General features: G+C 42.0%; 1 protein-coding gene across 3 annotated transcripts in view; it reads right to left on the bottom strand.

The window, feature by feature from the left end:
• SCTR (secretin receptor) overlaps positions 1–22874 on the bottom strand; it is an 84542-nt gene extending 61668 nt beyond the window's left edge. For all 3 annotated transcript variants that reach the window (XM_037049887.1, XM_037049888.1, XM_037049889.1), the window contains exons 1-2: positions 22553–22874; positions 3833–3953 (exon numbers count right to left, since the gene is read on the bottom strand). In XM_037049887.1, coding sequence (XP_036905782.1) covers positions 3833–3953; positions 22553–22621 — 190 coding nt within the window. In that variant the 5' untranslated portion in view covers positions 22622–22874. The remainder of the gene's footprint in view (positions 1–3832; positions 3954–22552) is intronic.
• Between the last annotated feature and the right edge of the window lie 3329 nt (positions 22875–26203).

Raw genomic sequence — 26203 nt, 5'->3', positions numbered from 1 at the left:
AACAAAAAACAACCAGAACTTCCAGAAAATCAAACTATGGAAGTCTGACAACCAAAGAGTTAAAGAAGAAATATTCATCCAAACTAGTAGGAGGGGCAGAGATGGGCAGCTGGGGCAGAGAGGAATCCCAGTAAGGCAGTAGCTGGAGGATGAGTGAGGGGGAGATAGCAGCTGGTAGTTCCATATTTGCATGCAGATAAACCAGGAGGAACAACTGGGGATCAAGACAGACCACACAACCCAGGGTTTCAATGGGGAAAAACAAAGCCTCAAAACCTCTAACTGAAAAAACCTGTGGGGGTTGAGAAAGCAGAATAAACTCCCAGCCTCACGGGAGAGTTTACTGGAGAGACCCACAAGGTCCTAGAACATACACAAACCCATCCACCTAGGTATTAGCACCAGAGGGGCCCAATTTGCTTATGGGTAGAGGAGGAAGTGACTGAAAGCTAACCAAGAGCTGAGCAAGTGGCATTGTTTCCTCTTGGACCCTCTCCCACATATAGCACCACAATGCAGCAACGTGGATTGCCCCCTCCTGGAGAATACCTAAGGCTCTGTCTCTTACTACATAACAGGTGCACTGAGACCAAAAAAAAAATGGCCCAAATGAAAGAACAGACAAAGTTCCAGAACACATGCAGCGAAGTGATGAAGAAATAGCCAACTTATCAGATGTACAGTTCAAAATACTGATAATCAGGATACTCACAGAAATGTAAGTACAGCTGTAAAATAGAGGAAAAAGTGAAGGCTATGAAAAGCGAAATAAAGGAAAAGGTACAGGGAATCAACAGTGAAGGGGAGGAAACTGGGATTCAAATCAACAGTTTGGAGCAGAAGGAAGAAATAAACATTCAACCAGAACAGAATGAAGAAACAAGAATTTTAAAAAATGAGGAGAGGATTAGCAACCTCTGGGACAACTATAAATGTTCCAACATCCAAATCATAGGGGTGCCAGAAGGAGAAGAGGAAGACCAAGAAATTGAAAACTTATTTGAAAACATAACAAAAGAGAACTTTCCTAATCTGACAAAGGAAATAGACTTCCAGGAAGTCCAGGAAGCTCAGAGAGTCCCAAAGAAGTTGAACCCAAGGAAGCACACACCAAGGCACATCATAATTACATTAGCCAAGATTAAAGAAGGGAATCTTAAAAGCATCAAGAGAAGAGACAGTTACCTACAAAGGAGTGCCCACAGACTATCAGCTCATTTCTCAAAAGATACCTCGCAGGCAAGAAGGGACTATTCAAAGTCATGAAAGGCAAGGACCTACATCCAAGATTACTCTACCCAGCAAAGTTATCATTTAGAATGGAAGGGCAGATAAAGTGCTTTCCAGATAAAGTAAAGTTTAAGGAGTTCATCATGACCAAGACATTATTATATTAAATGTTAAAGAGATTTATCTAAGAAAAAGAAGATCAAAAATATGAACAGTAAAATGAGAACAAACTCACAACTATCAACAACCAAACCTAAAAAAAAGAAAAAAAAAATGAACTAAGCTTCACAGAAATAGAGATTACAAGTAGGGTTATCGGCAGGGAAGGTGAGCAGGGAGAATGCGGGAAAAGGTACAGGGAATAAGAAGCCTAAATAGTAGGCATAAAATAGACAGGGAGAGTTTAAAAACAGTATATGAAATGTAGAAGCCCAACAACTTATATGTATGACCCATGGACATGATATGGTGAAGGAATGATGGTGGCTGCGGGGTACAGGGTGGATGGGAATGAAGGGGAAAAATGGGACAACTGTAAAAGCATAATCAATAAAATATATTTTTAAAAAGGAAGGAAATTCATCTACATGCTATAATATTAATGAACTTTAAGAACATTTTGATAAATGAAATAAGCCAATCACAAAAAGACAAAGACTATATGATTCTAGTTATATGAAGTACATGGAACAGTCCAATTCGCAGAAACAGAAAGTACAATGATGGTTTCTAGGGGATGAGAGAAGGGGAAAACGGAGTTGTTGCTGAATGGGTGTAGGGTTCTAACTATGCAAGATAAAAAGAGTTTTGAAGGTTGATTGTGTAACAAAGTGAATGCACTTAGCACTACTGCACTGTATACTTAGAAACAAATAAGATTGTAAATTTTATGTTATGTGCTCTTGTTACACTAAATGACTGCAAGAAAACAGCATGGAATTACCTCAGAAAACTAAAAATGGAACTGCCTTTTGACCCAGCAATTCCACTGCTGGGTTTATAACCTAAGAATCCCAAATCTCCAGTTCAAAAGATTGATGTACCCCTATGTTCATAGCAGCATTATTTACAATAGCCAAGAGCTGGAAACAGCCTAAGTGTCCATCAGTAAATGAATGGATAAAAACTGGTATGTTTACACAATGGAATACTACACAGAAGAAAGGAAGAAGGAACTCCTACCTTTTGCAACAGCATGGATAAAACTGAAGAATTCTATGCTAAGTGAAATAGGCCAGTTGGTGAAAGACAAATACTATATGATCTCATCTGTAAGAGCAATCTAATGAACAGAATAAACTAATGAGAAAATAGAACCAGAAGCATGGAAACATGGAACAAACTGACAGCAACCAGGAGGGAGAGGGGAGGGGGATAAAGGTGGAAAGCAGGGGAAGGGACTAGTCAAAGAACATGTATGAATGACCCATGGACAGGGACAATGGTGTGTGGATTGACTGTGGGAGTGGGTGGTGGGCTGTGTGGAGAAGAGCAAAGGGGAAAAATTGGGACAATTGTCATACAATAATAATAATAATTTTTAAAAAACGGAACAATATTCCATTGGATGTACACACACCCAAAGGATTTTGTTTATCCATTCATCAACTAAGAGACACTTGGGTTGTTTCCACCTCTTGGCTACTTTAGCTAGTGTTACTGTGAACACACACATACAAGCATTTATTTGAATACATGTATGGATTTTTTCTTTTAAAAATATTTTTATTTATTTTTATAGACAGAGAGGGAGGGAGAAAGAGAGGGAGTGAAACATCAATGTGTGGTTGGTTGCCTCTTGTATGGCCCCGTACTGGGCACCTGGCCTGCAACCCAGGCATGTGCATGACTGGGAATCGAACCAGCGACCTTTTGGTTTGCAGGCCCACACTCAAACCACTGAGCTACACCAGCCAGAGCTGGATTTTTTTCTTAATGCAACCCCTCCTGGCCCTTAGATGTGGGAAAACAAAGATGGTAAATTAAAGGGCTGAAAATGAAATTAACATTTAAGTATCAAATTAATATTTTAAGTCTTGATTAGTAATAATAATTAATGTTTAAATTAATAGTATTAAAAACCACCTGTATTTAACATATGTTATCTCATGTATTATTATAATTCTAAAGTAGACAACCACTTTATAAACCAGAAAACTGAGGCTCAGAAGGTTAAATAATTTGTTGATGGTCACACAGCCAGTGATCCCTGGTTTTTCTGACTCCACACTGCTGTTCTAACTACCTCACTCATCAAACTAGCATTGGAGGTGAGTGAATAGATGAGAGGTACATTGCCTTGACAAGTAATTCTTACCAAACTCTTACCTTGATGAAGTTATCATGCAGAAACAAATGCTACAAAAACCCTGGCTATGTGCACAAGCCCAGAGAAAGAAAGAGTGGGGATGCTCTGGCTTTTTAGGTGTGTGTAGACTGATCCCCAGAATCACTCTAGATCCTTCCCTCCAGCTGATTGTCTGGACGAACACAGCTACTCCAGCCCCCTACATCATCACCCTGGTCTGGAGGACAAGCTTCCCCTGACATAGTAGGACTGGACACCATCCATGTCATGACTGGACAAAGGTGGGCTACATACCTGGGTCTGGCTTCACCATGTCTAGGTCTCCTGTCCTCTCTTTAGAGAGTTCCTGCAGGCACTGGTCTTGTTCCTCCCTCAGCACTCGTACCACATCACATAGTCGAGGGAGGGCTCCAACCTGCAAATCCAAAACCACAAATGCTCATCATTGCAACTAAGTTGATTCTACCACATAAGGACTTACTGTGAGAGAATGGGGCTACACAATGGGGATTCAAATTCAGGAAGGCAAAGCACCTGCTCACAACCCTTAGTGAGGTACAGGCAGCCATTTTTTGGAGGGAGTTCGGAACAACAATCTGCAGATTGTCCACTGCAAATCTTGCCCTTAAGTTTACCAAGGCTTCCAAATCCAACAAGCCATTTGCTTTCTGGGCACCTCACTATTAGTCTGTAGGACTTAATGTATTCCACTCCAATTTTATTTATTTCTCATGTTTCAAAAGTGTATTGGTGTATATCAAACCAATGGTGGCTGCAGGAAGGAGCTGAAAAGGAGAGCTGAGGAAAGACTGGTACACAGTCCTGGCTTCCCAGCTCTTCCTAGAGTCAATTTCCAAAACATGAGTCTATTCTTTCACTTGTACCTGAGACTTAAAAAAATGTGAATGCATAAATGAATGAATAACTGAATAGAGCACTAAATTGAACTCCTACTTTACTTTCTACCAAGTATGGAATTACAATATTACAAATTCCTTTCACATACATTGACTTATTCAACTCTCAAAATAACCCTATAAAACTCTCAGCAAAGTGGAAATAGAAGGAACATACTGCAACTTAATAAAGGCCACATATGACAAACACACAACTAATGTCATACTCAATGGTGAAGAGCTAAAAGTGCTTCCCTTAAGAACAGGATCAAGACAAGGATGTCCTCTTTCACCACTTTTATTCCACATAGTATTGGAAGTCCTAGCCACAGCAATGAAACAAGAAAAAGAAATAAAAAGCATCTAATTTGGAAAGGAAGAAATAAAATTGTGCCCTGGCTGGTATAGCTCAGTGAATTGGGCGCGGGCCTACAAACCACACAATCACGGTTCGATTCCCAGTCAGGGCACATGCCTGGGTTGCAGGCCAGTTCCCAGCAGGGGACTCACGAGAGGCAACCATACATTGATATTTCTCTCCTTCCCTTCCCCTCTAAAGATAAATAAATAAAATCTAAAAAAAAAGAAAGAAAATTGTCATAATTTGCAAATGACATGATACTATATAGAGAGAACTCTAAAGATTCCACCAAAAACTATTAAAACTGATAATAAATTAAGTAAAGTAGCAGCATATAAAATCAGTAAGCAGCATATAAAATTTTTAAAGAAATTTTTATATACCAATAACAAACTATCAGAAAGAGAAATTAAGAAAATAATCCCCTTTACAATTGTATCAAAAAATAAAACACCTAGGAATAAGTTTAACCAGGAAGGTAAAGACCTGTACTCAAGAATTATAACAATTAAGAAGAAATTGAAAAAGTTATAAATAAATGAAAACAAACAAGCAAGCAAAATATAGCCAGAGACATTGAAATTAAGAACAAACTGACAGTAAGCAGAAGGGAGGGGGGAGGGAGATAATGGGGAAAAGAAGGGAAAGGGTCATCAAGGAACATGGATAAAGAACTTAATAAAGGCCACATATGACAAAGCCGAAGGGGTAGGATGAGGGTGGGAGGTTGGGGTGGGCGGGGTGGAGGAAAGTGGTGGTGGGAAAATTGTGACAGCTGTATTCGAACATTAATAAAAATGATAAAAAAAGAAAGCATACACCATGCTCATGGATAGGAAGAGTAACATTGCTAAAAATGTCTATAAAAATCTATCCAAAGCAATTTATAGATTTGATGCAATCTCTATCAAAATACCAGTGGTATGTTTTCAGAACTAGAACGAGTAATCCCAAAATTTATATGGAAACACAAAAGATCCCAAATAACCACAGCAATCTTGAGATATAAGAATAAAGTTGGAAGTACCACACTACCTGATATCAAACTATACTACAAGACTATAGTCATCAAAACAACATGGTATTCGCATGAAAACAGCCACATAGATCAAAGAAAATACCACATAGATCATGGTATTCGCATGAAAACAGCCACATAGAAAAAGAACAAAGAGCCCAGAAATAAGACCACACCTATATGGTCAATCAATATTTGACAAAGGAAGCAAAAACATACAACAGGATAAACACAAGTTATTCATTAAATGGTATTGAGAAAATTAGATACATGCAAAAAAACAAAACTAGATCACCTTCATACACCATATACAAGACTAAAATCAAAGTGGATGAAAGACTTAACTATAACACTCAAAACCATAAAACTCCTAGAAGAAAACAGTGGCAGTAAAATCTCACACATTGCTTTTAGCAATATTTTCTTACATATCTCCTTGTGCAAGATAAACAAAAGAAGACGTAAACAAATGGGACTACATTAGACTAAAAAGTTTTTGCACAACAAAGGAAACCATCAACAAAATGCAAACAACCTACCAATTGGGGGAAGATATATACTAATGATACATCTGATAAGGGATTATTATCCAAAATTTATAAAGACCTTCTTAACACATATACTTCTTAACACACACACATAAAAATGCCCAAATAGTTCAATTTTTAAAAATGGGTAGAGGACCTGAATAGACATTTCTCTAAAGAGAGATATACAGATGACCAATAGACATATGAAAAGAAGGCACTAATCATCAGATAAATGCACATTAAAACCACAACAAGAATTAAAACCTCACACCTGTCAGAATGGCTATCATCAATAAATCAACAAACAACAAGTGTTGCCAGGCTGTGGAATAAAGGGAATCCTCGTGCATTATTGGTGGGATTGCAAATTGGTGCAACCACTTTGCAAAACAATGTACAGGTTCCTCAAAAAACTAAAAATACAACTGTCTTATGACCCAATAATTCCACTTCTGGAAATTTATCTGAAGAAATCCAAAACACTAATTCAAAAATATATATAAAGCATATTTACAATAACCAAGATATGAAAGCAACCCAAGTGCACATCAGTAGACAATTGGATAAAGTGGTACATATATACAATAAAATATTACTCAGCAAAAAAAAAGAGAATGAAATCTTACTATTTCAACAACATGAACCTAGAGGGTATTTTGCTGAATGAAATAAGTCATACAGAGAAAGACAAATATCATATGATTTCACTTATATGTAAAATCTAAAGAACAAAATGAATGAACAAGCAAAACAGAAACAGACTCATAGATACTGAGAACAAGCTAATAGTTTCCAGATGGGAGGGAAATTATGGGTTGGGTGAAAAAGGTGAGCATATTAAGAAGTACAAATTGGTAGTCACAAAATAGTCATAGGGATGTAAAGTACAGCATAAGGAACATAATTAATGCTACTGTAATAACTGTGTACAGTGCCACATGGGTACTAAACTTATGGGGGGGAACCGCTCTGTAAATTACATAAATGTTTAACCACTATGCTATACACTTGAAACTAATATAAAATAATATTGGATGTCAACTGTAAGTAAAAATTAAAAATAAAATAGAAAATAACCCATAAGGAGAAACAGAAAGGACAAGGTCCATAACGGTTAGGGGATGTGACCAAGGTTGTCCACCCAGGAACCTCGATTTCAATAACCAGCCTTTCAACAGGTAAAAGACCAGGGTTTATATCCTCTAGACAATCAGAAGATTCCTTACCATATGATTACATTTATGTAACATTCTTTTTTAAATATATTTTATTGATTATACCATTACAGTTGTTCTATTCCCCCCTTCATTCTCCTCCACCCTGCACACTCCCTCCCCCACCATTCCCCCTTCAGTTTAAAACCACGTGTCTCAAGTTCTTTAGATTCTATATTTCCCCTACTATTCTTGCCCTCCCCCCTATCTATTTTCTACCTACTGTCTACGCTATTTTCTGTAACTTCTCCCCCTTCTCCTCCTCCCACTCCCCTGTTGCTAACCCTCCATGTCTTCTTCATTTCTATGGTTCCACTCCTGATCTAGCTGTCCTCTTGGTTTGCTTTTGTTTTAGGTGTGGTTGTTAATAACTGTGAGTTTGCTGTCCTTTCACTGTTCATATTTTTCATCTTCTTTTTCTTAGATAAGTCCCTTTAACATTTCATATAATAAGGGCTTGGTGATGATGAGCTCTTTGAACTTGAACTTATCTGAGAAGTGCCTTTATCTGTCCTTCCATTCTAAATGAAAACTTTGCTGGATAAAGCAATCTTGGCTGTAGGTCTTTGGATTTCATGACTTGGAATACTTCTTTCCAGCCCCTTCTTGCCTGGAAGGTCTCTTTTGAGAAATCAGCTGACAGTCTGATGGGAACTCCTTTGTAGGTGACTGTTCCCTTATCTCTTGCTGCTTCTAGGATTTTCTCCTTCATTTTAATCTTAGCTAATGTAATTATGATGTGCCTTGGTGTATTCCTTCTTGGGTCCAACTTCTTTGGACTCTCTGAGCTTCCTGGATTTCCTGGAAGTCTATTTCCTTTGCCAGACTGGGGAAGTTCTCCTTTATTATTTGTTCAAATAAGTTTTCTACTTGCTCTTCCTCTTCCCCTTCTGGTACCCCTATAATCCAGATGTTGGAATGTTTAAAGATGTCCTGGAGGTTCCTAAGCCTCTCCTCATTTTTTTTAGTTCTCATTTCTTCATTCCTTTCTGGTTGGATGTTTTGTTCTTCTTTCTGGTCCACTCCATTGATTTGAGTCCCAGTTTCCTTTCCATCACTATTGGTTTCCTATGCATCTCTCTTCATTTCAATTAGTTTAGCCTTCATATGTTCCTCTAATTTGTGACTATGTTCCTCTAATTTGTGACTATAATCTACCAGTTCTGTGAGCATCCTGATAAATAGTGTCTTGAATTGTGCTTTCGAGAGGCTGGCAATTTCTCGGTTGCTTAGAGTTATTGGCTCTGGGACTTTGAGTTCTTCTTGCACCGTCTTTTGGGCTGTTCGTGCCTGTTCCATAGCAGGATAAGAGCCCTAAAGTGTTCACTAGAAAAGGGCAACTAAGTCGCTGGGTTGTGACGTTGTATGTGGGGGCAGGGTCAAAGAGGGACTATTGCATCTTGTCTGCCACCTGCCGCCACGGCCCTCACTGGTGCCACAGTTGCTGTGGTCACGGGGCCCACGCGTTTCGTCCCACTGCACGCGAGTGTGCCACCGCCGTCAGCCCTCGCCCCCTGGGGCCTGCGTGGTCTGTCTCACTGTGCACGAATGTGCGACCGCGGTCAGTCTGCCCCACACCCCATTTGTTCCGGGCTGCCTGCGAGCCTGGGTCGGGGGCCCTGTCCTGCCCAACCCTGCTCGCTGCTGGCTCCACCCCTCTTACCCTCCCGTTGAAGGGTTAGATGTAGTCGGACTTCTGTATAATTCAATTTTCTGTCTTTTGGTTGTGTCTTTGTTTCTCCAAACCTTTGTTGTATTCAAACTTGGTTGTGGGAGAAGGCACAGTGTTTCCACCTATGCCTCCATCTTGGCGGAAGTCCCAATCTTAAAGTCCAATAAAATCTTTTTTAAAAAAAATCCAGCCACCTTAATGAGTGTGAAGTCAATCAGCCCACATTTATTTTACTCTTGACCCTTCCATTAAAATTTAATAAATCAATACAATTTTTTTGCAGTGGTGGTATTCCAGCTAAAGAAATGTGTGGTGTCCACTGATGTGTGACAGCAAAGTATTCTTCTGGAAAGACTGAGTCCATGGTTTTCAGATGGTGACCAGCATTGAAGGAAGGGGGCCCTCAGGGTTTCTAGGAGTGGCTGGGAAGATTGTGTGCTCAGTGGAGCTACCAATTAGTAGATGCCAGGATTGGAGAATGCATGGGGAAGATGCCTCTTATTACCTAAATTAAACTCAAGAGGGGGAGGAGAGACTGATATATAGTAGCCATGTGTCTATTTATATACATATTTCTATATACTTATGATATTTAAAAGTATCAAATATAATTTTAGTTGAAATTCACAGGAGAAAGAGACAAGTGAAGATGAAAGAATTGTTAACATTTATTTAAAAACTATCTCAAAACAAGAGCCACTAGACCTTAAAAGCTCCTTTTAAATGGTTTCTTTAATATCAAATTTGTGTAAGTACTTAAAAACTCTACTTGTGCTAGTATAAAGTATTTATAATAAAAAATAGCTGTTCCCTTCCCTAACCTCTACCTGCTCTCCAACAGCAATCAATTTCAAGTCTTTTTACCTGTTTGTTCTCATTGGTGTCTCCATATTTGAAAATTATATTCCTATCTAGCAATTTCTTGGTTTATTAATTTGAAGCATTATCCAAAACTTTCTATCTGGAAGGTAAAGATTTAGATGTTGTTTTGATCTATCTCCCCACATATATTCCCCCCCCCCGCCACGTATTACATAGCCTCCCTTTGACTTACTTTTTAAATGTATGATGTGTATTTATAATGACTTATTTTGACTATGAAATATTGTTCACTGGTGAGTCTGGTCATGTAAAATGATTATGTCTCTTCTTGTACATTTTGTCTTTCCTGAGGTCAGTAATTACTTTGTTTTTTCATTTGATTAGTTTTCTAGGTACAGCTAAATTTTTCAAGTACTCCAACAGCTCTGTTAGACATCTATCAACAGTTCTTTGTTTTTCCTCTGGAGACCTGTCTCCCACAGTCCTCCCTCTTGCTCCAGTCTGGGCCTGCTGCCTGGCTATGGTTTGGAGTAGCTTCTTCCCAATTCTCCCAGCTGGAGCCTGTTTCCTAGATTCTATGTATTTTTCCTAACTTTCCTTCCTTGTTTGGCAGGAGCACATTCTCTAGTAATGTCTTAAGAAAGTATACATAGGAGGTTAAATTTTTCAATCTTTGCAGGAATGAAAAAGTTTTTATTGATTTGAGAGAATAGTAAGTTGAAAATAATTTTCCTTCCAAATTTTCAAGGCATTTCTCCTTCTCTATTCTGTGTTATTGACTCCAAATCTTCTGTATATGACATTTGCTTACTTTCTAGAAATATTTAGAATTTTTGTTTGTCTTTAGTTATGTTAAAATTTCTTGATGAAATGGTTTCCTTTTGTACTTATTAGTTAGATGTTCAGTGGGCATTTGTACCTGAAAATTTGCATTTTTAATTTCTGGGAACTTTAAAAATATTGTTATTTATTTTATTTCCTCCTTTCCTCTTCTCTATTCTGCCTTCCTAAATTCATGCAGGTTGAATAGTGAACAACGTGGATCAATCCTCTAATCTTCATTTGGTCTGTGTAATCTTTCTGGGATATTTCCTTGATGTCACCTGCTAAGTTTCCAACAAATGTTTTGTCATCATACATTTACTTTCCAAACAGGCTTTCTTATTCTCTGATGATTCCTTTTCCATGGCATCCTCATTTCCACACTTCCTCTATCTGGTTCCCTTTTAAAAGAAATTTTAAAGAACACAATATTGGTTGTAGTCTTGTGCTTTAAGTTTTTCCTCCTCTCTGCTGGTCTGTTTCCCTTCCTCTGTTTGTTCACTTCCATGTTGGAGGCCTTTCTCAGTGTCATGTTTAAGCTTGAGGCACAAAAGTGGACCTCAGAAACACTTTGGGCCTGAACTGCTTATTGACTGGTGACCTTCACTGTAAAATAATCAGGTCAAGAAGGACCACATGGTCAGGATCTATAGGGTGTTTCTCCCCTGGTCTGGGGCCCTACTGGGGTGCTATAGGCCAACCAGACAGTTTCTCATCTATGTAAGTCCCTTCCATGCACTGCGGGCATTTAGGTTGTTCTTTTTCCTACACAGCCACCACCACTTCATTCACATTCCATTTCCCAAAGATTTCTTGAAAGCTCTGCTTCCTTGTCTCTTGTCTTATTCTCTTTGACTTTGTGGTTTTAAACTCTTTTGATTCCTTTACTGTCACTTTAAGGGCATTCCCAGGGGAGGAGCCGATAAGCACACGTGGTTAATCTGCCATTTTTAAGTGGATGTCCTAATGTGACATAAGAAGAAACATATATTTGGTGATTGCCCCTGATTCCTGACACAGTGCTCCTAAAGGCATTTCTTAAGTGATGGGGTGAGAGGAGTATCTTTTTCCTTTTTTTTTTGTTTTTAGTTTCTGTAGTATCTTTTAATATTTGGTCTTAATCCCCAAATCCTGATACAAGAACTTCTAAGGCTCTTGGAATCTCCAAAGTGATAGGTGATGAGTGACTTCTCACATGCTAATAAGATGACTGGTGGCTGGAGGCCCGGAGATAGTTTCAAGTTGGGGGCTAGTCACCATAAAGACCAACCATGTGGTTAGAAGGTTGGAACTTTCAGCCCCATTCTTCCAACCTCTTGAAAGGAGAGAGAGGCCAGAGACTGAGTTAATCAATAATGAGAAATGATTTCATCAATCATGCCTGTGTGGTGAAACCTCCATAAACAAACACCCTGGGTTTGGAGGGCTTCCAGGTTGGTGACCACATCAACACGCTGGGAGGGTGCCACATTCAGAAAAGGGCATGGGAGCTCCATGTGCCCCCTTCCTTGACCTCTGCATCTCTTCTACTTGGCTGTCCCTGAGTTGTGAGTTTTAAAATAAGCCAGTAGTGGACTTCCGCCAAGATGAAGGCATAGGTGGAAACACTGTGCCTTCTCCCACAACCAAGTTTGAATACAACAAAGGTTTGGAGAACAAAGACACAGCCAAAGAACAGAAAATTGAATTATACGGAAGTCCGACAGCAACGAACCATTCAACAGGGACAGTAAGAGGGGTGGAGCCAGCAGCGGAGCAGGGTTGGGCAGGACAGGGCCCCCGACCCAGGCTCGCAGGCAGCCTGGAACCAATTGGGGTGTGGGGCAGACTGACCTCGGTCGCACATTCGCGCACAGTGAGACAGACCACACAGGCCCCAGGGGGCGAGGGCTGACGGTGGCAGCTGCAGCAACTGTGGGGGCTGCGGCGAGAGGCGGTAGACAGGATGCCATTGCTCCTCTCTGACCCCGCCCCCACATACAGCGTCACAACCCAGTGACTGAGTTGCCCTGCTCTGGTGAACACCTAGGGCTCTGATCCAGATACGTAACAGGCAAGAACAGCCCAAAAGATGGCGCAAGAAGAACTCAAAGCCCCAGAGCCAATAACTCTAAGCAACCGAGAAATAGTGAACCTCTCAGAAGCACAGTTCAAGACGCTGTTTATCTGGATGCTCACAGAACTGGTTGATTACAGTCACAAATTAGAGGAATGTATGAAGGCTAAACTAATTGAAATGAAGGGAGATGCACAGGAAACCAATAGTGATGGAAAGGAAACTGGAACTCAAATCAATGGAATGGACCAGAAGGAAGAACGAAACATCCAACCAGAAAGGAATGAAGAAATGAGAATTCAAAAAAATGAGGAGAGGCTTAGGAACCTCCAGGACAGGTTTAAATGTTCCAACATCCGGATTATATGGGTACCAGAAGGGGGAAAGAAACAGCCACGAATGGAAAACTTATTTGAACCAATAATAAAGGAGAACTTCCCCAGTCTGGCAAAGGACATAGACTTCCAGGAAATCCAGGAAGCTCAGAGAGTCCCAAAGAAGTTGGACCCAAGAAGGAATACACCAAGGCACATCATAATTACATTAGCCAAGACTAAAATGAAGGAGAGAATCCTAGAAGCATCAAGGGATAAGGGGACAGTCACCTACAAAGGAGTACCCATCAGACTGTCAGCGGATTTCTCAAAAGAGACCTTCCAGGCAAGAAGGGGCTGGAAAGAAGTATTCCAAGCCACGAAATCCAAAGGCCTACAGCCAAGATTGCTTTATCCAGCAAAACTTTCATTTAGAATGGAAGGACAGATAAAGTGCTTCTCAGACAAGGTCAAGTTCAAGGAGTTCATCATCACCAAGCCCTGATTATATGAAATGTTAAAGGGACTTATCTAAGAAAAAGAAGATGAAAAATATGAACAGTGAAAGGACAGCAAACTCACAGTTATTAACAACCACACCTAAAACAAAAGCAAACCAAGAGGACAGCTAGATCAGGAGTGGAACCATAGAAATTAAGAACACATGGAGGGTTAGAAACAGGGGAGTGGGAGGAGGAGAAGGGGGGAGAAGGTGCAGAAAATAGCGTAGACAGTAGGTAGAAAATAGATAGGGGGGAGGGCAAGAATAGTGGGGGAAATATAGAATCTACAGCACTTGAGACACATGGTTATAAACTAAGGGGGGGAGAATGGTGGGGGAGGAAGTGTGCAGGTGGAGGGGAATGAATGCGGGAATAGAATAACTGTAATGGTATAATCAGTAATAATATATTTAAAAAATAAAATAAAATAAGCCAGTAGTAGTAAGTAAAGGGCTTTCCTAAGTTCTGGGAGTTGTTCTAGTGAATTAATGAACCTGAGGAGGTTCATGGGAACCCCCAATTTATAGCTAGTTGGTCAGAAGTATAGGTGGCCCAGATTTGTGATTGGTATCTGAAGTAGGAGCAGTCTCATGGGACTGAGTCCTTATTTGTAGGGTCTATGCTAACTTCAAGTAGTTAGAGTTACAGTTGAATTAAATTGTAAGGCACCTAGCTGATGTCTGGAAGGTTAAATAATTGGTTGTCACTATGAATAAAAAAATCTCATATACTTAGTCCTGGCTGGTGTGGCTTAGTGGATTGAGCACTGGTCTGAGAACCAAAGGGTTGTTGGTTCGATTCCCAGTCAGGGTACATGTCTTGGTTGCAGACCAAGTCCCCAGTAGAAGGCGTGTAAGAGGTAACTACACATTGATGTGTCTCTACCTCTTTTCTCTCTCCCTTACACTCTGTCTAAAAATAAATAAATAAAATATTTTTTTAAATATCATATATTTGGTGTTACAGTGAACTGTTTTGAGCAGAAAATACCAAAGTAGTTGGTACCAAGAAGGTAGTTCTGTTTGCTAGTAAAAACAGCACCTAAGCCCTAAGTACCTTCAAAAATATGTACTCCTGCCCTGGCTGGTGTGACTCAGTGGATTCAGTGCCAGAATGAGAACCAAAGGGTAACCAGTTTGATTCCCAGTTGGGCACATGTCAGGGTTGCAGGTCAAGTCCCCACTCAGTGGTGCCTGAGAGGCAACCACACAGATGTTTCTCTCCCTCTCTTTCTCCCTCCCTTCCCCTGTCTAAAAATGAATAAGTAAAATCTTTAAAAAATATATATGTCCTTCCCATAAATTAAAAAAGGGATTGTCAGAAAAAATTACTAAATGGTGCTTTTCTTTATTATTTAAATTGGCAAAAACCATACATATATTTTCCTCTTCGGTTTCAGAGTTCAAGTCCAAGCCATTTTTATATCTAAAGTTTTTAAAATATTGCTAAAATCATGTCAGAATTTTAAAATACTTGGATCACAAGATTTTTCATATGATCTTGTCTTTTCCTGAAATTTTAAGTTGACTTTTCTTCTTGTTGATCACAAAATTCATAGGCCTTCACTATATATATATATATATATGAATGAATAATAGTTGTACTCCCAGGTTCTGAATAGAACAACGCTGGGTAACACTGCCAACTGGCTTCTGTGGGACTTGCCCCCAGGAGCCCTTTGATTTTCTAAACTACTGTAAATTTTCTTTGGTTTGTTGCAGAACTTTGGAATCAGTATGTGTCCATGGTCATCCTAGGTAAATTCCATTTTTTAATCTTATATTTTATATTTAGTTTTGGTTTTGCCAGGAGATAACTTACAAGGGTGTTGCTGTTGTCACTGTTTGTTTTGTTTTTTTTTTTTTTTTAGAGAAGGCATTTAAGTTGTAAGCTTTCTGAGATCTTGTACATCTAATAGTGTCTGTGGCAGGCAGTGATTCAGCAACCAGTAATAGCTGGCCTGCTATAGAGTATAAGTTCACACCTGTTGGTTGATGATTTGTGACTTGCTTCCACACTCCACTTCTTCGGGGGATTTTCTTGGATGGTAGGCATACTTTGAGATGTCTTCTCTGCCTTTTAGCCAACAACCCTCTCCACTCCTATCCCAGAAAAGACCCCTTCATCACAAGGTAGGTTGGTTTATGCTGTGAGGTCCCATCTCACTGATCAGACCAACGGAGAAAACCTCACCCAGCTTAAGACAATCTGCTTCCCTCTCCTGGATATTTGCTATTGGAATTGGGAGTAACGTCCATCTCTCTAATTACTGAAGCATGTAAGCTTCGAAGCTACAGGGTAGCCATTTTTTAACCTAAATAAAGCAACAGAAAAGTTCAGTCTGCAGAGAAAGAGAGAGAATAATAAAGGAAACCCCAAAGTAAGAGAGGAAAGATGTCAAAAGACAGTTCTGTAGGTTATTTCAGAGTTTAATTTTAGACTCAAATCTGAAAAGGTAAAATCTGGAAAGAGGTATAATAAAATCCTGTTAAATTCTGAAGAAAGTAAAGAGGTTCAACATCGCTTCGCTTATCACATTTTATAATATAATTACTTGCTTGCCAACTTGAGACAGAAAAGATATGGTTTCAAGGAGGAACAAAAATGAAATGCTAGTCTAGTTTATACAATGAGAAATAAAAAGAGAAACTCACTCTCCTACACCCAGTTAAAACCACAAAATTTCAGCAAACTTTTATTGGGCACCTACTATAATGCCCAGCAATCTGTTCATCACTAGGGACACAAAGGCAACAGGAACATGGCTCCTGCCCTTGAAGCTCAAGTCCAAGGAGGTCGAGCGAGGCTAATGATAGGAATGTATGGTGAAAACAGTGGCCAGATCATGATGGACCAAAAGTGGCAGCAGAGGACTCCCAGGAGGTGGCTCTGCCATTTAGGCAGTAAGTGAGGAACAATTATTGTGCCCAGAGTAGCAATAGCTCATAAAGAAGAGGACCTAGAGGTGACAGTGAGTAGGCAGATTCTACAGGAGTTGCACTGAGTGTAGGGGTGAGGAGAGGGTGGTTCCCATGAGTCTGCTTTGGGTGCCTTGATATTTTCAAGAAAGGAAAAACAGACATAGGCCTAGGAGTTGGGGTAGGATAATTTTGGTTAAGGAAGATTGGATTTATGATATGGTGGGGTTGCCAAGGAAGATTATAAATACAGTAAGAGCAAGTGTGAGACAGAGCCTGGGAAAATTCTCTTCAGAGGCTGAGAAAACTAAGGAACAGCAGGAGAGGCAGGATGGGAACAAGGAGACTGCAAAAAGCAGAAGCCAAGGGAGGGGAAACAAAAAAGGAAGGAGGGTACTGGCATTGAATGCCTTCAAGAGGCTGAGTTCCATGTTCCACTTTGCCCAGGACAGTCCACACGTATGCCTGCTGTCCCAATGTCATTACTCATAATGTTGCATGTCTCTCATAAATTATGTGATCACACTAGGTAGGATCAGGACTGAAGAGTGTGTAGGGAATGTGGTAAAATGAAGCACTGGTGAGACTGATTTCAGTGGCTGGTGGGGAGGAAGCCAGAATGCAGAAGGCTTAAGAATGAGTGGAAATAGGAGCAAGGATCGCAGACACTACTTCCAAGAAGCTGGCCATCAGGGAGCAGAGGTGGAACTGTGGTTAGAAGGGCCCAGAGTACAGAGGGAGGGCTCTCTACCATCTGGGCTAGACAGACTTGGACAACTTGACCAGTTGATGGAAACAACCAATCAAGAGGAAGATGGTAAACATTGGGCACAATGGCTGCATTGTGTATTCTCAGGACAGAAGTCACTAAAAATGGTGGGGCAGAAATCAGGAGCACAGGTATAGGGATTGGCTGTGGGCAGGACTAGAGCCTCTATTTCACTCAGATGGTGTTGTGGACAGAATGTTTGTATCTCCCCAAAATTTGTATATTGAAGCCCTAACCCCTAGTGTGGCTGTACTTGGAGATGGGGCCTGTAAGGAGGCAATTATGGTCAAATGAAGTCATAAAAGTGGAGCCTTGATTTGATAGGATTAGTGTCCTTCTAAGAAGAGACACCAGAATGCTCAATGTTTATCTCTCTGCACCCGCCCAGAGGAAGGACCATGTGAGGACAAAGCAACTATCTGCAAACCCGGAGTAGGGCTCTCACCAGAACCCTACCATACTGGTCTTTGATCTCAGACTTGCAGTATCCAAAAATGTTATAAATATATGTCTACTGTTTCAGACCCCTAGTCAGTGGTGTTTTATTATGGCAGCTCAAGCTGACTAAGATAGAAAAGAAAAGGACAGTGGGGTATAAATTAGACACACCTATAATATATTGGTCAGAGGAAGTTAATCCACATAGTCTTGACTCTCAGAAAATGGGACACAACCCAGTGTGGTGCAAATGAAAATGGAGGTGGTAAAGTCCGAATTTGAAGAGACACATAGACATCAGGGAGACCCTCTGAGAGCCAGGGGAGAGGGCACTGATGTTGGACACATGGGGATTCTGAAGAGGACTGTGGAAAATTTGGGGATCCTGGCAGCACAATGAGCTGGGACTACAGGAGACAATCAACCAAGGATGTCCCTTCTGCAAATGCCCCTTGGAATCTGTCAAATGCAGAATGATGAAGCTGGGAGGGCCCCAGAATATTCTTATTCTCTCAAGCCCCATGAACATTGAGCAGTCCTCTGTTTGTAATGTAAGTAAGTAGATAGGATCTGAGTGTTATGGGTTTTACCTTGGGCTGCAGACTGTCCCAGAGCCTGAGTGAAGGTCAGTGGTGAGAAACCTCAGCTTACTAAGGGCAAGGAAGCAGGGATCAAATAAAGGATCACTGGAGGAGGCTGCTCTGAATGTTAAGTCTAGCCTTTCAACAGGAGTGCTAAGAAGAGAGCTATGCCCTCCCTTGACATGGGAAGTACCAATGGGGTAGGGATAATGAGGACAACGAGAAGGGACAGGAGCTCAATGGGAATGGCAAAAAGGTGATGCTAAAGCAGAGAGGACTCTGCTAAGCAGTCTGGGAATTATATCTACCTTCATTTTGTTTGCTTTTGTAACCCCAGGATCCTCTCTGTCTCCTTCAATAAAATGCTGTGTGTATTTCAGTGTTTGTTTCATATTTTATAAGGCAATTAGATTAAACTGAATTTAATGTCATTTTGAGGCTTGGGAGAGAATATTACAACAGTACCTTGGGCACCAGAAACCAGAGCAGGCCTCTCTATAAGAGCAGATGCACATGCTGGTTCAGAACACCTGGGTTTCAACCTGTGTTTCAGTCTTCATACCACCACATCCAGCTGTGTGACCCAAGCAAATGGCTCCAGTGTCTTCATCTGCACTGGTCTGGAGTACTGAGTGTTGATAGAGAATTAAATCAGGTGCTGCTCGGAATGTCTTAGCAGACTGTTTAGTGTGAAATAAGTGCTCAATAAGGAAAGCCTTTATCATTATCCTCATTCACATTAATTTTAGGGATAGTAAAAATTTTAAAAGAAATCCACAATACTTCCTCAGAAAATCAGAAAGTGATTTTTCGGGTATACAAAAACTCCAGTGACTCTCTGAAGAGTTATCAATATCCAGCTTCTCAAGTGGCCTTTGCAGGCTTTCCTAAAATTCTGCTCACAGAGCCTGTCCGTCCCCAGACCCAGAGGCACTACAGGAAGAGGCAGGGACCACCATGTGCTGGAGGCTTCTGTGTGCCAGACCCTGTACTTGGAGTTTTTATGTTTCTGAGCTGTCAACGGAGGAGGGATAGATAGAGGAGGGGGAAAAGTGGGAAGGGAAGGTGTAAAAGGATCAAGGAAGCCATTGCCCGCAAAAGTCTTTTTATCTGGTTTGGAAATGGATTTCATGCGGTACACCTGCTTCTGTCCTCCAACTCAGATTCCCTGTCACCAACCTCACTTCCCTGAGTCCAACATGAAATTAACACCTATTATTAGCACTATGAACGCATCTCTCCCAAAACATGACAACCTTTAAGGCAATGGTTCTCAACCAGGGACAATTTTGCCCTCCCTGCCTTCCAGAGGACATTTGGAAATGTCTGAAGACATTTGTGTTGACACAACTTGGAGATATGTTTCTACTGGGTAGAGGCCAGGAATGCTGCCAGACACCATACAATGCACAGGACACACGACAAAGAATTATCCAATCCCCTTTCTTCACTGTTCCCATTATCCCCACCCCATTAGTTCAACCCACGCCAAGGGAGGAGATAGCTTTCTTCCTGGCACCCCTTGTTGAAAGCCCAGACTTAAGATCCAAGACTATAGTTTCGAAGTTAAGAAACAGTGATTGAGGAAAAAGTAGTCCCACACACACCACTTAACTCACTGTGATTATCAAGTTGGCAGTTTGCCAGATGTCCTGGATTAAACAGTGCTACCTTGAATGATTAATTTTCCTTTGCTTGACACATTTTGTAAGTAGTGATTGCTTTCAAGATGTTATTCTTCATTACTTGTTGCTATATGAAACTGCCACAGCTTAAGACAATCCTTATAGATCTCATCATCATTTCTTTCATTCATTCATTTAGTCATTCATTCATTCAACACATGATCATTGAGCTCCCTCTTACATGGTATCAGGGAGGAGAAGAGGATGGATGTGCTGGTGAATGATTGCAACACTGTCCCAGGTGAAAGTCCTCATGAGATAAACATATGGGAGTGGGGGTAGCAAAGGGAGGTGTGGTCAGGGTTTCCTTTAGCAATCTCAGAACACTGTCCCTATCACCACTTTTTGGTTTCCACTTGCAAGGTTCCCTTCTGGTACCTCCTCCCTGTCTGGAAAGGGAAGGGAGGAAGGGGTAGCGACAAGCAATTTGGCCTTAATAACCTCCCATTAGGACGGTGCCTATGCTCTTATTCAAGGGAGAGACCCAAAGGAATAAAAAACTGTTTGGATATCCTTAAATTTCAAAATCAAATGTCTGATCATTCAGTCACACAGAAGGAAAATGAGATTCCATAGGAAATGGCAAAATGTGAATCAAAGTAGACCAATTCCACTCCTATTTGTTAAAGAAGTTTTCTGCCAAGAAGTATGAGACTTTAGGTCAGGATAAGCCTATAAAATAATCAGAAGACCAAGACTTACAGGAAACTATCTGGTAATATAATAGAAGACAGTACCAGTGAGTGCATGAAAATGACATATAAGGACAAGGGATGTAATTGGCAGAGCACTGGGAAGTTGGAAGTCAAGAGATCTGGGTTGTAGTCCCAGCTTTACCACTAACTTGCAGATTTGGGGCAGGTCCCTCCTCTCTGTGGTCTCAGTTTGCTCATCTGTAAAATGAGGGAACCAGAGCATATTGAAGCATCCTTCCAAGGCACACTGAACCAAGTGAAGGATTTCATTGCCCCCTGTGCTTATTCTTGAATAACATGGGGGTCCCTTTGAGATTAAAACGTAGGTTGAACCTCCAACCTCTTGATTTCTTCAGACAACTTCAGGATTACTGCAGATACTTGAGAAGTCACAAAGAGGAAACTATTGTCTCTCCCATCCCTGGGTACTGAATATCAGCATCCCTGTAGGCTATATTTGGCTTTGAATTGTCCCCAGTTCCCCAGGTGGCTTTTCTCCAAATTGGGAGTTCAAGCTGAGTGGGCGCTGTTTCTCTAGCACCTCCCAGCACCAACACTGAGAAGAGGCTCGAAGGTTATCAGGGAGGCGGGGATAAGATCCCCGAATTCCACTCTTCCAAACTACTGTTGCTGGAATGTCATGGACCTGCTGGAAAGATGGGCATCTACTGGTTGTTGACACTCCCATCAATTCTAGGCGCTGAGGTTTGTCCTGTGATCCAGCAAGGGAGTACTATAAGAGGGCAAGGTTATTGGACACCAGGAAGGACTTGCTCAGGACAGAGATTGAAGACTCAAAACTGGGTCCCCAAGTGCTTTCCCTGGGGAATTTCTTAGGACAGAGGCCTTGGGGGCCAGTCTGGAATGTTAGTGGAAAGAAGTATAGTAGTTCTGGAATCTGTACCCCTCACTCCCCACCCTTACCGCCTCCCCATTCCTTCCATTGAGCCAGTCTGGGGGCAGCCAGTCGCAAATCCCAAAGGGAGAGGCCTGTGATTCCCAGGAGTTCCTGTGGGAAAGAAAACTCAGCTACAGACGCTGCTGCCTTCTCTTTTCTTTTCCAGCTCCTCCCTGGACTTGTTTTGTGGAAACCAGCTGCTCCCAGGAGTCCTCAGGCATGCAGACATTAGGGAGCTGAATCCCACGAGAAGGGGGGGGGGGGGCAGGGAGCTACAAACGGTCCCATCCCAAACCCGAAAGCTGCGGCCAGACTTTCTGAAGTTTTCCAATGTGCAGCCCGATTGTGTGAAAATGTCAAGGCTTTGGGCAGACGAATGTGGGTTCCAACTGTCTTCTTTTGGGGACAATATTTTTTGGTCTTTCCAATTCTCAGCTTCCTTGTCGGTAAGATGAGGGTTTGTAAGGAGGTTTTGAGGTTTCAATAAAATAATGGGAGCAAAGTGCCCTGCACACAGTAGGCACCTCCAGAGACAGCTCCAGAATTTCTGTCTAGGTGTGTCCTAGAGGATCAGTCCAGGGGTCCGCAGAAAGGGTGGGGTGAAGCACAGGGGTTCATCTGAGAGTTGCCTTCTCCTGGCGCACATGTGTTTATTTTGAGGGTAAGGGGCCCTCTGGATTGAAACTGATAGAGATTATTGATGAAGAGGATGGGATTAAGGGTTTTCACACTTTAGTAGAAGACATGGGGGCGTTCCCTGCTATCCACATCACACCTGGACCCGAAGGAGGGTCCCTGCTGGCGGAGGGGCACGGTACTCACAGTGTGCACAGCGCCGATGAGGTGCAGCAGCAACAGCCACAGCGAAGGCGGCGGCAGGCGGGGGTTCATGGTGCCCGAAGCTCTCCCTGCTCACTCACGACGGCCTCTCACCTGAACGCACCGCCCACTCCGGAGCTCAGCGCCCCCCGGGTCCTGGGCCCCAGTCGGCTGTGGCGCTAGCGCTCGGAGGAGCCGTGACTATGCTCCACAACCCACTACGTCCTCAGATTAAACCTTCTTGGACTAGGTGGCCGCGCTTATTGATGAGGACGCCAGGCTGCCTGCCCTTCTCCACCCAGTTTTACCTGCCGGGAGCAAGCCCGGGCTGACAACGGAGGTGGAGGAAGGGTGTGGGGACCTGGAGCGCTGGCTCCTGCAGGCTTGGCAGAGTGAGAGGGGCGGCGGGGCGGGGAAGGGCGGGGCGGGGCGGGGCAGGCGGAGGAGACCCGGAGAGGGCTTAGCCCTTGACGCTCCAGCACCCCCAATTACGTAAAAGGGCACTCAACTCTGCCATAACCTTGCTGTGTGTAGATGGGCAACCTGTGCCACCTTTTTGAACCTCATCCCTAACGACACAATAATAGCCACCCTCGGGATGAAGGAAGGTTTTGCTAGTTCCTGTGCAATAGCGGGTGCTCGGTCAATGCCTGTTACATCTAGTCAGTGTGGCAGGTTTCCACTTGATTTTTCTTCACTATTAAAGTTATACTGGCTCACTGTGGAAAGTTTCACTATATGAATACCATCACCCAAGAAAGCCTCTGATGATCAGGGGAACCAAGGAGGACCATCTGGTCCACCTGGGTATTTGGGGCTGTGCTGAAGATGAGAGACTTCATACTTCCTGGTCTCACTGGAGGCTATTTAAACATCGGGCAGATATTCCCAGTAGCCTGCTCAACCCAAGTCTCCAGTGCATAGACGTTCTGGAGGCTGGCCTTGTGCTGCTCAGTACAAGATACCCTCAAATGGCTCTTGTACACACAATTTTACCTCCTCTGCACTGGTACCCACTCCCTTTCCTCTGGTCTCTCTATCTTGACCTTTCCTGGGGCACTTTAAATACATCAGCTTAATGAATCCCCCCCCCCAAACCTGTAGGTGATATTATACCAGTTTGACAGAGGAGAGCAGAGACTGGAGAAGGATCAATGGGTGTTCAGGTACATGAAACTCAGAAGGTCAGACGGGAGAGCCTGGAATTGCACTTCAGTGACTGATCTGATTCTCTGTGACTGACCTCCAGTCAGAATGCTGAACCGCTGTTAAAGTAGATGCTGTGGCCCTCAGCAGCCTTCCTACATGAAGAGGTGATTTATAAGGTAAGGTTGGTAAACCACAGCAGATAAAAAAGGTGAAAAAATAATTTAAGTTTCCTGGTCCACAGTCAATACTCAGTAGATGTGAAGCTAAAGTTTACATAACCACAAACTCACTTTTAGGAACTTTCACTACAGAAATATTCACCCAAGAGCCCACTGAAAATCGTGCAAGGATGTTTGTGGAAGCACCATCACAGGAACAGAAAACAGGGCATGATGTCATGTGAATGGGGGACACTTAGTCTTACCCTTAAAGTTTTCTTCTTTGTGGAGAACAACCGTGAGAATAATCCTCCCCGCCTGTCTCTACCAATCTCATTAATGCCCCTCCTCCCTACACACACACACACACACACACACACACACACACATGACCAGCTTTACATGACTGATGCATTCGGGATAAGGACTGACATGAGATTGTGCCCCCAACTCTTCCCTTCCCTTGACAGCACTTCCATATGCATAACTGAGTTGCATGAGCCAGACTCTCTTTGGTGGCCAAGACTCTGACTGTGTCGATCCAGTAACACCAGTGGCAGGTGGTAGTCTATCTAATTGTAGGGTTTGCTACTAGAAAAGCTACTCTCCCACAAGTATAAACCACATTCTCCAAGACCAACATTATCACTAATAAAAGTGATCATTGCCTTGTCTGTCTTTTTTTTAATTTATCTTTAGAGAGGAAGGGAAGGAGAGAGGGACAGAAATAAATATCAATGTATGGTTGCCTCTCGTGTGTCCCCTGCTGGGAACTGGCCTGCAACCCAGGCGTGTGCCCTGACTGGGAATCGAACCATGATACTCTGGTTCACAGGCCCGCACTCAATCCACTGAGCTAGGCCTTGTCTGTCTTTATCTTATTTCTCAATTGGTTTGAGATTTAGACTGAAAAAAAAATGTTACGTGCTGGGCCCCACTTAAACTCTAACACCCTAAATGTGCACCATAAAGTGCATGTGGTAATGATTTACAATTTTTACTATATAGACTTCTCTGTTGCTTGAATATTTTCTGTAGCCGCTATATGTATTGGGGTGGGGGGTTGACAGAAAGAAATAAAAAGAAAACAACAAAAAAATGCAATTTGTGTTCTATACCAAAAGCTCGTGATCTTAACTGAAGAAGCAAAACATTTGTTCTGGGCAATTTAGTCAACTTCTGGCCTGTGGCAAGCCATTCATTCTTTCTTAAATGGGAGACTGCCTCTAAGAGCACGAAAAAGTGTCTGAAGTGCTCTGTGAGAATTCCTTTTGGAAGCCTCGGATGCAACAGTGGCTTTGTAAAACACATCTGAGAGAACAGTTTCACAACAGACGTGAGGGGAAGAGGTGGGGAGCTAACAACATATTTAATACCTGTCATGTGTGAGGGAGACTTGTAGGGTGTATTGTCATGTCAGATCTTCCAAGACTACAAAAGAGAGAATGTCTTCCCTTGATTAATAGGATGAAAACTTGAGACTTGGGAAAGATAAGCACTTGCCACCAACCACACACCTAAAAGTGGGTGGGGCCAAGGTTTGAACCTAGGATGTGGTCCAAAGCCCATGCCTTTTGCACTGTACCAGTATTCCTCTCAACCACAAAGATGACTTCCTTAACCCTAGGGCTTCTGTAGCTCTTTTGCACACATGATCTCATTTGATTCTCAAAACAAATCTGTGAGTTAGGTAGGACCAGCAGTCAGGGGCTGACAGAAGAGGTAGCAACCATTGCTCATATGGCTTAATTGAAATGAGTTTAATAACAGGACTGTGTACAGAGGTGTGACAAGGTTAATAAAGCCAACAAGGGAGAATATGGAGCCAGGGATTAGCATCAATGGGTGTGAAGAGTGACAAAGATGCTCTCTTGACCAAACTTTACTCAGGCTCCTCTGAGTCTTTTTCTCGGTCCTGTCTTTGGCCTGCCTAGCACATCAGCAAGAATCCTGCCATCAGTTTTGTGAGAATCTACCCTCCCCCAACTTTTGATATCTGACTACCCTTCATGTCTAATCAAGCTCACTATCCCTCACCTCTGATGTCTAAATCCTGTCAGTTTAGCAAGAATCCCACTATCCTTGATGTCTCCTGTCAGTCATCTTCCTTCCATTGACTCCCTTACCTGATTCTTGTCTATAAATCCCCAGTCATCTTTTGTTTTGTATTCCAAGTTGAGTTCAATCTTTCTCCCCTATTGCAACTGTCTTGAAGAAAGTCTTTATTAAATTATGAAATGAAGTCTTACCATTTTAACAAGTGTCAGAATAATGTTTTCTTTCATAAAGAACAAAGAGAGAAAGCAGTTTCCCAGAAGATGGCAAGAGCTTCCCTTGGAAAAGAAGC

Source organism: Sturnira hondurensis, unplaced genomic scaffold (assembly GCF_014824575.4).
Source record: "Sturnira hondurensis isolate 20B ecotype Veracruz unplaced genomic scaffold, ASM1482457v3 Scaffold0006496, whole genome shotgun sequence".
In the NCBI taxonomy this organism is placed as follows: domain Eukaryota; kingdom Metazoa; phylum Chordata; class Mammalia; order Chiroptera; family Phyllostomidae; genus Sturnira; species Sturnira hondurensis.
This window is presented reverse-complemented; position numbering and strand designations above follow the sequence as displayed.